The sequence below is a fragment of the Panicum virgatum genome, chromosome 8K, assembly GCF_016808335.1.
Source record: "Panicum virgatum strain AP13 chromosome 8K, P.virgatum_v5, whole genome shotgun sequence".
Lineage (NCBI taxonomy): Eukaryota > Viridiplantae > Streptophyta > Magnoliopsida > Poales > Poaceae > Panicum > Panicum virgatum.
In genome coordinates this window covers 40,676,558-40,691,257 of record NC_053143.1, presented here as the reverse complement: position 1 = coordinate 40,691,257, position 14,700 = coordinate 40,676,558, and the positions used below count along the sequence as shown (strand labels likewise).

The 14,700-nt window shown below is 43.1% G+C and overlaps 1 protein-coding gene and 1 long non-coding RNA gene across 17 annotated transcripts; one reads left to right on the top strand and one right to left on the bottom strand.

Moving 5' to 3' along the window:
* Positions 1–3,045: 3,045 nt before the first annotated feature.
* Positions 3,046–5,978, top strand: LOC120644672 (nicotianamine aminotransferase 1-like). Its single transcript, XM_039921353.1, has 7 exons — positions 3,046–3,400; positions 4,086–4,425; positions 4,517–4,735; positions 4,935–4,994; positions 5,100–5,255; positions 5,346–5,439; positions 5,569–5,978. Exons 1-7 carry the CDS (start codon positions 3,099–3,101, stop codon positions 5,688–5,690), a joined length of 1,293 nt encoding a protein of 430 aa, XP_039777287.1. The 5' UTR covers positions 3,046–3,098; the 3' UTR covers positions 5,691–5,978.
* Positions 5,979–7,515: 1,537 nt separating this feature from the next.
* On the bottom strand, positions 7,516–12,601 carry LOC120644670. 16 transcript variants are annotated; one of them, XR_005663904.1, is made up of 9 exons: positions 10,864–12,595; positions 10,083–10,221; positions 9,152–9,928; positions 8,953–9,028; positions 8,728–8,839; positions 8,461–8,639; positions 8,130–8,214; positions 7,804–7,916; positions 7,516–7,720 (listed from the first exon to the last, which is right to left on the bottom strand). It is a non-coding gene; the product is annotated as an uncharacterized LOC120644670 (long non-coding RNA). The 16 variants fall into 16 exon arrangements; XR_005663892.1 differs by adding an exon at positions 8,260–8,366 and having other exon boundaries at positions 7,804–8,179; positions 8,953–9,928; positions 10,864–12,599; XR_005663901.1 differs by having other exon boundaries at positions 7,804–8,214; positions 10,864–12,599.
* Between the last annotated feature and the right edge of the window lie 2,099 nt (positions 12,602–14,700).

The window sequence follows — 14,700 nt, the reverse complement described above, 5'->3', positions numbered from 1 at the left end:
ATCGGCTCCCAAGGTGAAGTGATTGTTTGGAACAGCCGATTTGTACCCTATCATGATGTTTGATTGTTTCAAATAATATAAGGGCTGTAAAGAATGTCAGCGGTTTGGAGTTTACAGTTGGTGCCCGCTGCGTTGATACATCCTATTATCAAACTATGGCCTTTTCGAGGTTGAGGATTGGAGTTCATTGGTCAGATTAATCCTCCATCCTCATAGGTGTATTGCTTCGTGTTAATTGCTACAGATTATTTTACTAAGTAAACCGAAGCAGTTCCTTTGAATGACATGATTTAGAACCGAGGTAATATATACTCAGGCTTGTCTCACTTACACAAGATAACATGGCCGATATACAATATCGCCCTTGCAAAAGACATGATTAGTGTGTAGGTGCTTTGCATTGTTTCAGTGCAGGTTAGTTGTTGATAATAATCTAATCTTGGCCATTTGCATCGTGGTTGTGGCATATTCATTTATGAGGCCGATTGGAATATTTTGCACTAATAAGGAAGCTGAATATAGTTCTTTTATTTCGGCTAGAGGTTTATGATTCATGGATATGAGGTTGGTGGACGCTATATATTCATTATATGCTCTCAGTTGTGATTATAGAAGACAAAAGACCAATTGCTATTCAATGTAATTGGGTCAGTTTGTGCATCCATGGTCATTTAAAGTGTGAGATTGACTTTGAATCGGATTCCAAACAATCATAGCCGAAGTGGTGTGTACTCAGATTCATATCTCACAGGAGATGCAGGAATATGAGCAGCAAGGTGAAACCATCGTCTTGAGCCATATCAAGATATGTGGTTAATCGGATTCCTTCATCATTAGAGACAAAATGTGATTGGTGCATGAGTGCTTCTCATTGTTTCTGTGCAGTTTTGGCTTAGAGAAATGTTTCTTGATACACAAGCTTTACCAAGAAATAGGGGGCATATGTTGACACCCAAAATTGGCACGATTCATGTTTTCTGGACGATCTGGACAGACCGGTCAGACCTCTCGTACAAACCGGTCAGACCGGTCATGAAAAGTTTGTCAAATCATCAATTGGACTGCACCATTGCGTAGATCTCGTCGAGATGATCGAAATGCATATATGGAACATCTAATTTGGAGTCTGGATGAGGAAGTTATGCCTCCCGGAAGACCTGCACCCCGGTCTAACCGGCCAGACCGGTCTAGGGGCGGTCAGACCGGTCCAGAGACCGGTCAAACCGGTCCGAAACACCCAATTCGAGTTAGCAGTTGTATTTTGACACGAGATTTGTTTGAGTTTCGACTCCTAATGGGTACAGACCTCCCCACCCTATATATATGAAGGGCCACGGCCGATTGAGGGTAATCCCAATCGATTTATCAACTCTACCTTACTTTTTATCTCTAAACTCTAACTTTTCCAACCCTATCTGCTGTTCTTCGCTCGTCTCCACGGCGTTCGATAGCACTGAGTGGCCTGCCGACCTCAGAGCAACCCTAGCTCTATTAGCTCCGATGGGGTCCCTCCCGAGTTCTTGGTTCTAGGTCTTCGCCGTCTTCCTGGAGTACCGGTCCGCTATACTGGTCTAACCGGTTGGCGCAGGGAAGCTGCTGGTGTTGATCGTTTTGACGATCTTGCTGCGCGTTCTAGCATGTTCGAGTGTGTGACCAGATTTTACTTCAACAATAGGTTTAAATTGAAGGGGGAGAAAATGAGTGAAGAACTACTGATAGCACGCAGCTTCCTCGTGCTTGCAGCCACGTGCATGTACACAGCCAGCGAGAGACGTTTAGCGCCAAACTACACCTCGAACTGAACTTGGCCGCCAAGTCTAAACAAAGGAGAGTGTCAGTGCTGGATTCTGTCATGTCATGTGCCCACGTGGTAATCCCAGTTGACTTGTCGGCCTCACGGACAGTTCCAAGATGCCTTCACTTGTTTATTAGTGTTCCACTTCCCCATTGTGTACTTGTCCAATTTGCACTTGATGACCGGATTATACAAATTGGTACTGAAACCACTGAACAATCAAGCTCCATTGAAAACGACCCATGTGGCTAATTAAGGTTTAGCTTAGTTGTTAGATTCTTCATAGGCTGTGTTTAGATCCCTGGAAAAGTGGAAGAAAAAATCACATCGGACATTGTAGCACACTGTAGCACTTTTTCGTTTGTTTGTGGTAAATATTGTCCTATCATGACCTAACTAGGCTCAAAAGATTCGTCTCGCAACATACATCAAAACTATGTAATTAGTTTTTTTTATTTACCTACATTTAGTACTCCATGCATGAGTCATTTGCTATATTTAATGTTTCGATGTGATGGAGATGTGATGGAAAGTTTGGATTTTGAGAGTTTTTTTGGGGCATCTAAACACACCCATAGTGGATTTTGATAATTCAGCCGAGAGTCTTTGATCTTTAATAGTAGGGGTGGTGAGTGGTAAAGAGGTGGTAATGGCCACGGCATAGCCCAACTAGACCCTTTAATTTTTTACCTCAAAATTGTATAGGATTAGAGTCCGATCCTTTTAGGTTTCGGTCCTTTGATTATCAAGGCCAAATTTGAGGGCCATTTTATCACTACTCCTAGTGGTAATGGATTATGATACTAATGATCTCTTCACCATCCAACTTGACTCTTATATAATTTTAGATCCACATGTGTAAGATTAGAGACTCATTTTTTAGAGTCTGATCCTTAAATTATTCCTTTACCACGCTATATATACAATGTCCGATTAAAATATCAACTGGCATATCCTAATTTTCAGCACATTCGGTACTACTACATTCGTTCCAAATAATTATATTTCGTTTGACTTTTTAACCTTAAGTTTGACTACTCATCTTATTCAAAAAATTTGTGCAAATATTATCAAATTTAAGTCATTTTTGAAGATCTTGTATTGATAAAGGAACTCATTACAAAAGAAGTGATATTTTGCATAAATGTTTGAAATGACGAGTGATCAAATATGAAGTAAAAAAATCAAATGACTTCTAATTTGAAATGGAGGGAGTATTATATATACAAGTAGAGGTCCACACGGATCCCACAAGCGACCTGCATCACCAATCCTACCCCGCCACAAGAACCACCACGCCCCGATGGAGAACGGCGCCGGCAACGGGGTGGCCGTGGCGGCGGCGGAGGCCTGGAACTTCGCGCCGAACGAGGCCCTCCTGGGCCTGACGGCGCTCTCGGTGCGCGGCGTGCTGGGCAGGGTGAAGGCCGGGATGGTGGCCGGCGGCGGCGGGGCCCGGCCGGTGGTCCCGATGGGCCACGGCGACCCGTCGGCGTTCCCGTGCTTCCGCACCGCACCGGAGGCCGTGGACGCCGTCGCCGGCGCTCTCCGGTCCGGGGAGCACAACTCCTACCCCACCAGCGTTGGCCTTGAGCCCGCACGGAGGTTACTTCTTGGCTGTGCAAGTCCTTGTCTGGTTATTCCCTTGTTTGATCCATATTTTAGAAAAATCGAGCCACTTGATTCTGAAACAAGATGACAAGATTGACACGGATGTTTCTCGAATCTAAGTGTCATTTTACAGTCATGGCAAACTATTACTGAATTATTCAGAGTTGATTAGTATGACTAGGTTTGACTGATGAAACAAACTATTTCTGGTCTCATACGTAGTGTGGCAATCACTGAACCTTTCGTTATTAGAGAAAAAAGATTGTACAGACCGAATTCATTTATGTGTAAGTCAATGTGCTTTTAACTCCCGAGGTTGAGAAACTAGAGAAGTGATTTTGATGCCCGATGATAGTAACCAGTCTATGCTCTGCTTGGGAATCACTGAACCTTACATCAGGTTGGCCTTCTTGGCTTCATAAAAAGAAATAACTGAATCCAGCACGTTGCCTGTCTGTTTAATTTGGTGTTGCAATCATGGTTGAAGTCCTGTTGATGACGACGAGCATGAATAATTGAACACAGAAACTTTCTCTGCAAATGCTATGTTGATCTTATCTTTTCAGCAGTACAAACTACACAGAGCTTGATTTCGTCCCCACTCATGCTATTTGCATTATGTATCTCTGTAATTCAAATTGTAAACATACCTGTTCCTTAAAATCTTGCAAACTTCCAGGTCCATCGCGAAGTACTTATCCCGTGATCTGCCATATGAATTATCACCAGATGACATCTACCTGACAAGCGGCTGTACTCAAGCAATTGAGATAATCTGCTCTGTTTTAGCTCGTCCTGGTGCCAACATCTTGCTTCCAAGGCCTGGCTACCTGTTCTATGAGGCGCGTGCTGCTTTCAATGGCATGGAAGCTCGGTATTTTGATCTTCTACCTGAGAAGGATTGGGAGGTTGATATTGATTGCGTCCAAGCTCTTGCCGACAAGAACACCATTGCCATGGTCATTGTCAACCCAGGAAACCCTTGTGGCAATGTCTACTCCTATGAGCACCTAGCCAAGGCAAGTTTTAATCAGCTGGTTCGTGGTTCCTCCAAAGTTTATGAGCTCTTGGGAAATAATCTGAATGCCTAGTTTGTGTCCATAATTCTAGGTTGCCGAGACCGCGCAGAAGCTTGGCATATTTGTAATCACAGATGAGGTGTATGCACACTTGACATTTGGGGAGAGGAAATTTGTACCCATGGGTGTGTTTGGGACAGTGGTTCCTGTGTTCACACTAGGGTCGATATCAAAGAGATGGGTGGTACCTGGATGGCGGCTTGGTTGGATTGTTACCAATGATCCTAATGGTGTATTTAAGAGGACCAAGGTTCTTCGCTTCTTTGGCATTTAATATGTCATAAACAGTAGTGGAAACTTGAAGGATTTTCCATTCATTTGGGAACATTCCTAGGGGTGCTAATATGCCTGATCAAATAGCAAAACTACTCTTCAGATTTTGGAATAAAATGATGGTACCTTACAAAATGCAGTCACATAATGCTTAAATCTGTTTTTTCTTCTTCCAGGTTGTTGACTGTATCAAAAGCTACCTTGATATCTCCTCTGATCCTCCAACATTTGTCCAGGTGACAACAGCTTTGTCAATTTCTCATTTTCTTTCATGACTTGAAATTGTGCATAAAACAAATACAATGGTCTATATCCACTTAAACACAATTTTGTTTTACCAGGGAGCAATTCCAAAACTCCTGGAGAACACAAAGGTGGAATTCTTCAACAGAACTGTTAAAATTCTTAGAGAAACTGCAGATATATGCTGGGAGAAACTGAAGGGCATCAATTCCATCACATGCCCGAGCAAACCTGAGGGATCCATGTTTGTAATGGTCTGTGAGTCATTACACATACTGTTCCATGCTGCAAGACAGCATGAGGGATTTGCTAATGGGGTGCAAAATTTTCATGACTTGCTACAGGTGAAATTGGACCTATCCTGCCTGCAAGACATCAAAGATGACATGGACTTCTGCTGCCGGCTGGCAAAGGAAGAATTAGTGGTTCTTCTTCCAGGTATTCTTCTGCTGCATACATTGTTAGATAGGACAGATCACTGCATCTGCTTGGTGCAAGATATATTTTTCACCACCTTTGATATCACCGTTTTATTTGAGCTGTAACATGTTGGAAACGAATTGTCAGGATGTGCTGTGGGATACAAGAATTGGCTCCGAATCACCTTCGCAATTGATCCATCTTCTCTAGAAGACGGCCTTGACAGGCTCAAGTCCTTCTGCTTGCGACACAGCAAGCCGGCAAAGTGATTGGATAAGCTCATCGGTTCATTGCAACACAAGACAAATTGTAACGAACTTCTAGTGATTTATGATATGGCATCATCTTCACTCGGAGATGATATCTTTGTTGCGCTAGGTCCTTGGTAAGCAATGGGCTCTGCTTTTATCTAGTAGCGCCGTTACAACAGTTTGTAGCACTCAGTGCCTATAGGCTGTAGCAAATGTTAGGAATCTGAAGTGTACAACGAATAAAGAAGGGACTCTATGAAAATTGCCATCTGATTATAGCATTTAACTATGTTCTCATTCACGCAACCTGAATCTCTGTTTCTCAGTCAGAATATTAGGGTACTATCAATTCTTATGCATTTCTTCACGAAAAACTGTGAGCTCAAGCAAACTTTGTTTCGAGCACAGTATGTAGCATCCAAAAAGCTCTGTATGGATCTGAAGTAGACCTGATTATTTATTGGGTCGGATCAAAAAGTAAATCCGGTATTTTTCTCTGACCCGTCCGACCATCAGGTTGGGTCAGGTTTCAGATAAAAAAATACAGCCCGTGCTCAGCCCAATTTTTTTCCCGGTAAAATATTTCAACCTGAGCCTAGCCCACTCATTGGTCGGGTCGGGTTTTTTTTTTCTAGCTAGTGGATCATGGGTTTATCAGGTTGGGCAGCCCATGATCAGGTATAATCTGAAGGGGACAAATCAATGATACTCCGAACTCATCCAGAAAACTAAGGGAATTCTGAAAAGATTAAGATAAGAACAAGCGTGAACATGATTCATGGGCCACTTCCTGCGTTTTGTGCAATATGTACATTTCTTTCTTTCGGTAGACAGATAGGAGCCCCATTAGCTAAGTTCATGCTGATATGGCCCAAAGAGAAAGCCCACAAAGTGATCACTATTTTTGAAAGATTGATGAGGGATCAAGATTGAAGGGAAGTGATATCTTTGGCTAGTTCCTATTAGGACTTCAATGCCTTCCTAAATAGTGATCTCTATTTAGGAAGGGAAGTGCCCACAAGATCACACTGCTTTACTGAATGGGATCAAGTGGTTGCCAATGGATGATGGTGGGCCGGGTTGTGAGTTGTGACATACAAATTCGTTCATAGAAATTAAAAACCCGTCACCTCTGCAAGGGGACGTACTTTTGTCTCATTACGTGGACTGAGATGTGCGTTGCATTATGCTTGCTCTCAGCGGCGATGCCATCACCTTATTCTCACTAACAACGCATTGGTCGCCGTGAGATCAATGCCGCCACCATCAGCCGGCGGCGCCCACTCGAACTCGCGAACAAGTGCGGCTACAAATTAACTTCCTTTAAGTTTGCACCCACCACTAAGATTTTGAATGCCTAATTGGAATGAAAATTCAAATATCTATAAACTAGGGGCCTAAATAACAACATTTACGGTTTGGTTAAATGCAACTAAAACATCAGAGTAGGCGCTAGATATCACTATCCCCCTATGAGGCCTGCACGCAGACGGTGACAACTAAGGGCGTATCAAAATTATAGAACGGTTGGAGGTGCCAGAATGGAAAGTAAAAAGAAATTCTCGGGTGGTTTTCGACAAAGCATAAATAAAAGTCAGATATTATTTTTTGTTTTCCCAGTACAGCATAGATATTAAAATAGAGCCAGTACAATTAACTCCGATCCCTTCTCCATTAGTGGCAAGTATCTTGCCCCTTGCATATGAGTATCCATCTTCTCCATAAATAGGATCAGAGATATCCACAATGCAGGCATTGAAGTCCTAACAGATTGATGTGGGTACTTCCCTTCCTTTATATATACGAGTACTTTGCGCGCGGCTTGGCGCGCCTAGCCATCATCAGATTAAGGTAGGACATCATTAATACATATAAACAGGTCATTAACATGGTATGGCCATATGTTAGTAGGTATATATGATAGTACAATTATTTCTCATATACAATGCACAACTACGCATTAGTACAAAAGCGCTACTGCCTATTAAATCTTCTGGCATAGGCAGTGCTAAATGTTAAGTCCCTGGAATGGTTGTGTTGCTCCTGACCTGCAATCATTGTGATTTAATTCGAATTAGCGATAAATTGACGTCAATTGCAAGGTATGGAAGTCGGTGCAAATGATGGCAACCTTTTTCCAATCTGGCTTAGTGCTCTAAGCACTGACATGGTTTTGCTTTGGTCTTGTTTGCGATGAAGACGGGGAGTAAACCCTTTCTCGCATTACATTGGAAGTAGCTTGCCCTGTTTTTTTTCCTTTTTTTTCCCCAAGATAAGTAAATGTAGAAAGCATATATTTATAATGGAACATGTAATCTACAGAGCTATTGTTTAGTCTTCTAATAGGAATCTAAATACACATATTTTTTTCACGTCGGTAGGAAGTGATAGAACTGATCAAAGGATGTGACAGAAAACATGGCTTCCTACTATTGCCCTTGAGCCCTCGGCTGGTACCTGCTACAGTAATGCAACCAATTAGCACCAGTGCCACCCATGCTGCAAGCCTGGCCATGTGGCTTGTAAGAAGGATATCCCCTATCTGAAAAGAAAAGCAGAACAGAAAAAGAAATTTTTTGCCACTCACATGCATGGAAAAGCTGTATAAGAGAAGTTGGAGCAAGGGTTGGCGTCTTGGCAAGCTCGAGCACAGCATGCTATATGAAGAGTTTGGAGCACTGATGTATTTGGTTTCTGGATTTGGAGCAAGCAGGTATTTGTCATAGATTCAAGCATGCTGCTGCAAGCATATTGGAAGAAAATATGCTCAGAGTTGAGAAGAACAAACCTCGATGTACATGGCCATCTCAATTTGCTGTGCAAGCTCATGGGTTAGAGCAAGAACCGATGCTTGGCACGCAACCAATCTATAATCAACTGCTGCAAAATTCCAGAACAGAACATAGCTATTTTCTTTATTCCAAACTGAGCATGCTGACTCACATCAAGCTGATGGCTTCTCATAACCTAAAAAATGAAGTAAAAAGATGGTTATAGAGCAGATCAAAACTGTAATCATAGAATGAATATCAAGAAGTATAGGTTTTTTACATACCGTGGTGAGTCCTGCCATAGGAGCCTACATTACTAATCGGTAGAAGCCAATATCAAGTGGTTGGAGTTTCCTCCTTGACTTTACTTGGTGAGTGGTCTTACAGCTTTGTTTCCTGTATGGAGAAAATGCAATTGCAAAAGAAGAGGTAGATAGAAATGTTAGGATTGTGAATTGTGATTAGCTCTGATGTAAATGTAGCTTCCAGTTTGTGTATTTTTTTTAAACCTGCTGCTGCGCTGGCTGGTGCTTTTCTCTCTTTCTTTTGGCATGGCATGCATTTACTTGAGGTAGGACATGTTTCCTGGAAAAAGATTTTGTAAGAAAAAAATATGTTAAAGATACTTTGGATGAGAGTTGAGATGGTCGGATAATCATTTGAATAAACATCTATTTTCAAAGGTGCTGTTTAAATTGAAGAACATACCTGATCTGATCTGTGCTGAATATTTTCAAGGTGCAACTATACATTCTTAGCAACAGAATATCTAAGGAACAATTGGTTTTATTTATCTCAGATTGAGCCATATAGGCATTTCCTCCCATGAGTCCCTTGTCGTTCCATGGTCATAACCATTTGAAGAAGCTTTAGATTTTACCAACAAAAGGGACCAAGCTGTGCCCCCAAAAGAAATTTCAGTTAGACATTTCACTGTTCATTTTACAATTTGCCACCTTAAGCTGATGAAGAGGGAATGTTGTATTAAGTTTGTTCTTGTTCTGCATTATTACTATAAAACTTTGCTGTCGTAGCAGCAGCTAGAGGATGAGCTGCTACCAACAGCAATCTGAAAAAGAATTTACTTGCTTTGTTGCTTGGTGAAAATCCACCCGTCTTATAGTACCATTGAAAAAAGCCTTGTTAAAACAGGTTTCACAGACCTCACCTATGGAAAGACATTATCGCCACTGGTGCAATTTGAACAGTTTTACAAATGAAAAGATAAGAAGCAATTTGCTAAAACTCGGATTACTAATGGTCTCAGAAATAGTCATAAATCATTTAATATTTGCAAAACCTCCAGAAATGTCAAGTAGAAAAGGACGATTATGTTCTGTAATGGAACAGAAAATGCAATTGTTAACAGGTCAATAACAATAATAACAAAGCAGCGGCAAAAAAATGGGAGATAAAAAATACCTTGATACTGTCAGGCAAAAAAAAATGCCTTACCATACTACCTAGCTGCCTTCTGTTTCTCATCTGTCAAAGAGATGGAATTTTAATGTGGTGATATTATTAAGAGTGTACCAACATATAGTGCAACACTACTATTGTAATGGAACGCAGAGCCTAGAGAGCAACATCTGCAATGGTATATAAATTATTATCGCCGAAAATGGCAGCAAAACCGCACCTGGTAGTTCTTGCCGAACTATTGGACGAAGGCAGGCTTATGGGCTCGGCGGATGCTCGGTGCCTGCCGCCCGTGCCGCTCATCAAGATTAACACCTTCTTGTTTGCCTCGGCTCGCGTCGCGGCCTCCACCACCTCGCCTATCCCAATTAAATTCACAAAAATATTTAATAAATGTAAATGCTGAGAATCCGAGTGAGCTGCATGGAAAAAGCTTATTTGGTAACAATCAGTTCTTGTATGGGTCTCTATGGTAGCGCACATCAACTTCACTTAAATCTACAATCAGTTCTTGTATGGGTCTCTATGGTAGCGCACATCAACTTCACTTAAATCTGTAATAAGGGAGCACAAGGGGGAAATGAAGGTATGAGTTTATATTCATAAATTATTGCGAAATTGTATTCTCAATCTGCTCAATCTGTATTTCAAAAGATATGTCAGTACACACGTTTTAGTTGTAAGTTGGTTTATTTTTTCAGAAAGGTATTGGAGGAACCCGTATACTGCTACATCAAAGTAACCATGACCTGCACATAACCACAGTTGGGTACGTCCCTAACCATTTTTTTGCAGATGCAGAATTACCATATCAATATTTGTAAGGTTAAGTTCAAGGATCCCTCTTTCAACCATATATCTTTTGAGGATTATACAAAAATGAAAACAAACAGCATATAAGGGTAACAAAAATCTATCATGACATGGTTGTACAGATAGAATTGCTGAAGATGCAGAAAGAGATGTAAAAGTTAGAGCTTTACATGACCCAAGTACAATACCTGATAAGCATATTTTACTTAGCAATGCTACATTAGTTGGAATGGTCATTCAGTTTACTTTGCAGCCTACAAAAAATAGGAACCATCTGGAAAGAAATTTTGTACCAAAGAAAACTCTGGATATTGCTAAAAACAGAGAGAGACAGGGGACTACTTGATCATATTCGGAACTTTGACGGAGAGACACAGGGCTACCTGAACGTAAATAAACTGAGGAGGGGAACAAAAATTAGGAAATCTTGAAGAGCAAATGTAGTAACCAGTTTTTTAATGTGCATTTGAGTGAAGTAGATAAGCAAACTGAGTTCTGAACATTCAGCTTACAGGAACTACAATGCAAGAATGGAAACAAATAAGTGTCGAAAGTATCTGTTAATAAATCACTGAAGAGAGAACAGAAGGCACAATCAGTCTGAAATTGAAATAGCAGGGAGAACCAAATTAGTTTGAAAGGCAGAGCCTCCTATTGGTAAAGACAAATCTTATTAATCAATCTGTATACTCAGGAGGCTACACAGTTAAGTGGTAAACGCTGCAAGAAAGGTGAGGACCAAAGAAGTAAAAGCAAGAGGAATATAAGAGAGAGGTACAGGGGTGATGGCCATACTCAGCCGCATCATATGGAAAAGCAAAAGCAAGCGCCGACTGCAAGAAAGAGAGGGAGGAAATGACCAGATGCAGCATGCTGATTGGGAGCGAAACCAAAATTAGAAAATGGGCGTTACTATCGTCGCAAGAGGTATAACCAGAAATTTATAGCGAGTTGCTCACGGATGTCAGATGGCTGACAACAGCGACATGGCCCATTTTGATTCTAGGAAGGAAATTGGGGAGGCATGGATTGGACCTGGAAAAAGAAAAATAATTTGGCGGGGAAGAACAGATTTGAGAGATGGATTCCATGTGCAAGAGGAAGTAGATAGAAAGTGAATCAGAGGTCCAATCCGAGGGAAAAGGATAAGATTTGGGCTGGAGGCTGGAGCGAGTTCGTTGTACGACTCCAAATCCGATTTGGATCCTGCGGTGGGGGGCACCTGACGAGGGAGCCCGAAGGGAGAGGGCGGCCGGCCCAGCAGTAGCACCACTGCAGCGGGTGATGTGGGAGCAGCCGTGGTGGTTGGAGTTGGCCTGTACGCCGAGACGGCAGGTATAGTAGCTGGCCCTGTGCCGCGGGAGCACAGGGGACGATGGGGACAGGGATGGCAAGGAGGAGCCCGGGGTGCGGACCCGGTTGTCCGGGCGGCGAGGAGCAGAGGGCGCGCCGGGGACGGGGACGGCAAGACGTCGCGGAGGCGCGTGGAGGAGGAGATGGGCTGGCAGGCAGCCGCGGGCGCACGGGGACGGGAACGGGGACGGCGAGAAGGCATGTGGAGGAGGAGGCCGGGGCGCGGATCCGGTTGTCCGGGCGGCGCGGAGAGCAGAGGCCGTGCCAGCGCCCCTGCGCTGGCTGCGCGGCAGGAGGAGGCGAGGCGAGGCGAGGACGCGGCAAAGGCCGCCGGCATGTCGTCGCCGCCGCGGGCGCCGGTCTCCTCGGCATGCTGCTACCGCAATGGCCGCTGCCGCCGGCTTTAGGGCCCTTTGTGAGGAGGGTTGCGGGCGCACAGAGGACGACGAGAAAGCTCTGGAAGTGGAGTGAAGATATTTACAGCTACAGTGCGGGTGGGTGAGGTGAATACAAGCCACCGATTTACCATCGGACGCTGTAAATTTTTTTCACTGACGTGGCCACCCTGAGGTCGCACGGAGCGGTGCACAAATAATATATAGAAATTGGAGCACTTCGTTGGAACTAGCCAAAGATAGAATCAGGTTTAGTCTGGTCGTCCCTTCTCCCTTGTTCCATCACCCAGTCATCACAAAACAGATCATTAGCACTTTGCTAAGCTAGGTGCCAAGTTATGATGCCTCCTAAGGTTGTGGCGATTCTTCTCCTCTTATTGTCTGTAACCATCTCTCTTCACCATGCCGCCGGTGAATGTACCGAAACACAGGAGGCCATCCTGGAGAATTGCAAAGGTTACATTCGCAAGGATGCTCCTCCGCGTAAGGTTCCAGCACATAAAAGTTATTGTTGCATCAAGGTGAGGGATGTGCCAGAGAGGGACATGGAATGCATATATGTTCTACTTGCAGATCAAGAGAAGGATGAGAACATCGAACAGAGGATCCTAAATCTCAAAGTTTTCTGCAAACCCGTGCCGGTAAAAAAATTCTGATCCACTTACCACTACACATATCGAGGAGTTGATAATCTAAGAATTCACGATTTGTTTTTGTTTTCCCTGCAAGGTCATGATGTAGAGGTGCCGATGGAGGTGATTGGGCGAAGATACATCATTAGTTAATAAAATCGGTTATGGCATAATAACCAGTTGTGATATATAATCTTCTGTTGAGGAGAAACATTTAACATCGGTTTGGCATGCCATTTTCAATTATCCATATCTAGTAGCATGCCGTCAAAAATAATGATATGTCTTCAATAATTTACCGGAAGCTAAATTGGAGAAGAGATAATAAAAAGAAGAAGAGAAGAAATAGATACTCCCTCCATATAGGAAATAGATGATGTTTTGGAAAAGGTTTGAGTCAAACATTGGGAATATAAATCATGAATAACTTTTAAGTTATTGAGTTTGAAAAAGTAAAAATTATATAAATAGATTTGTCTTAAAAAACACTTTCATATATATATATAATCACTTTTTAACAAAAAATTTTATAAAAATAAATAGTCAAAGTTATGCTTTGAAGACCGTGTCGCTGTCCTAAACATCATCTATTTCCTATATGGAGGGAGTAAGAAGTACTAAATGTCATGTTAACAGCCATACAGTTGCTACTAGAAACCACGATTTTCCTGTGTGTGAAAAACCGACAAGAAAATTCAAAAACCCCATAGGAAAATTGTTTCTGTCGGGTTACTGACGGAAAAATACCGACATGGCTAGCTTGACAGTGAATTAAAAATTGCCTATCTGTTTATCGACAAAAAACATTTTTGTTGGTACAAACCCGATATTATAATATGTTTCGATAGGTTTGGATTTTGTATTCCTGTGACTCCAATTCGACAGAAAAAATCTGATTTTCCCGACAGAGAAAAGCATTGTTCTGTCAAAACATATTCTGTCAGGCATCGTGCCAAAACAAAAATATTTTGTGCTAAAAGTAAACTGACACAAAAATGCATGTTCTAATGTCAAGAGTCAATCTCCTTGTCATTATCGAGCCGACAAAAAAAATTGATCACAGACGAGATCAAATTGAATTTGATACAAATTTCAAACCACACCCGTGCTTACAACCAAATTCCAAGGGGGTGGGGGGGGGGGGCGCACACACAAATATATATCATCCATAAAGGTTAGGAAAATAAGACCTCGTCAACACAGCATTGAACTTCTAGCGCAGCTAGAGATCAGTAAACTGGCGCGCTTCCTCCTTCCACTCGCTCTCCCTCGTCCCCCAGCCTACCTCCCTCCCACTGCCCACACCCGGTTGGCCTCCCCCTCCCACTCCCTCTCCCTCCTCCCCCCGGCCTCCCTCCCTCCAAGCGTCAGCGCATGCGTCGTCCTCCACTGCCGCTGGCCCCTGGCGCCCTCCCTCCCCTCCTCCCTCCTTCCCCATCTCTCTTCCTCCCTCACATACCTCTACCTCTGCCTCCGCCTACCTCCGCGGCTCCGCTGCCTCCCCCCTCTCTTGCCCTCCGCCTACCTCTTCCACCACGCCTGCTTCTCTGCCAGATCCGCCGTCTCCCTAGCCCGCAGATCAGCATGTGGCCCTTCTCCACGGCTGGGAGACACCGCTGCGGCCAGCCCTCTTGCCTCTCTCTCT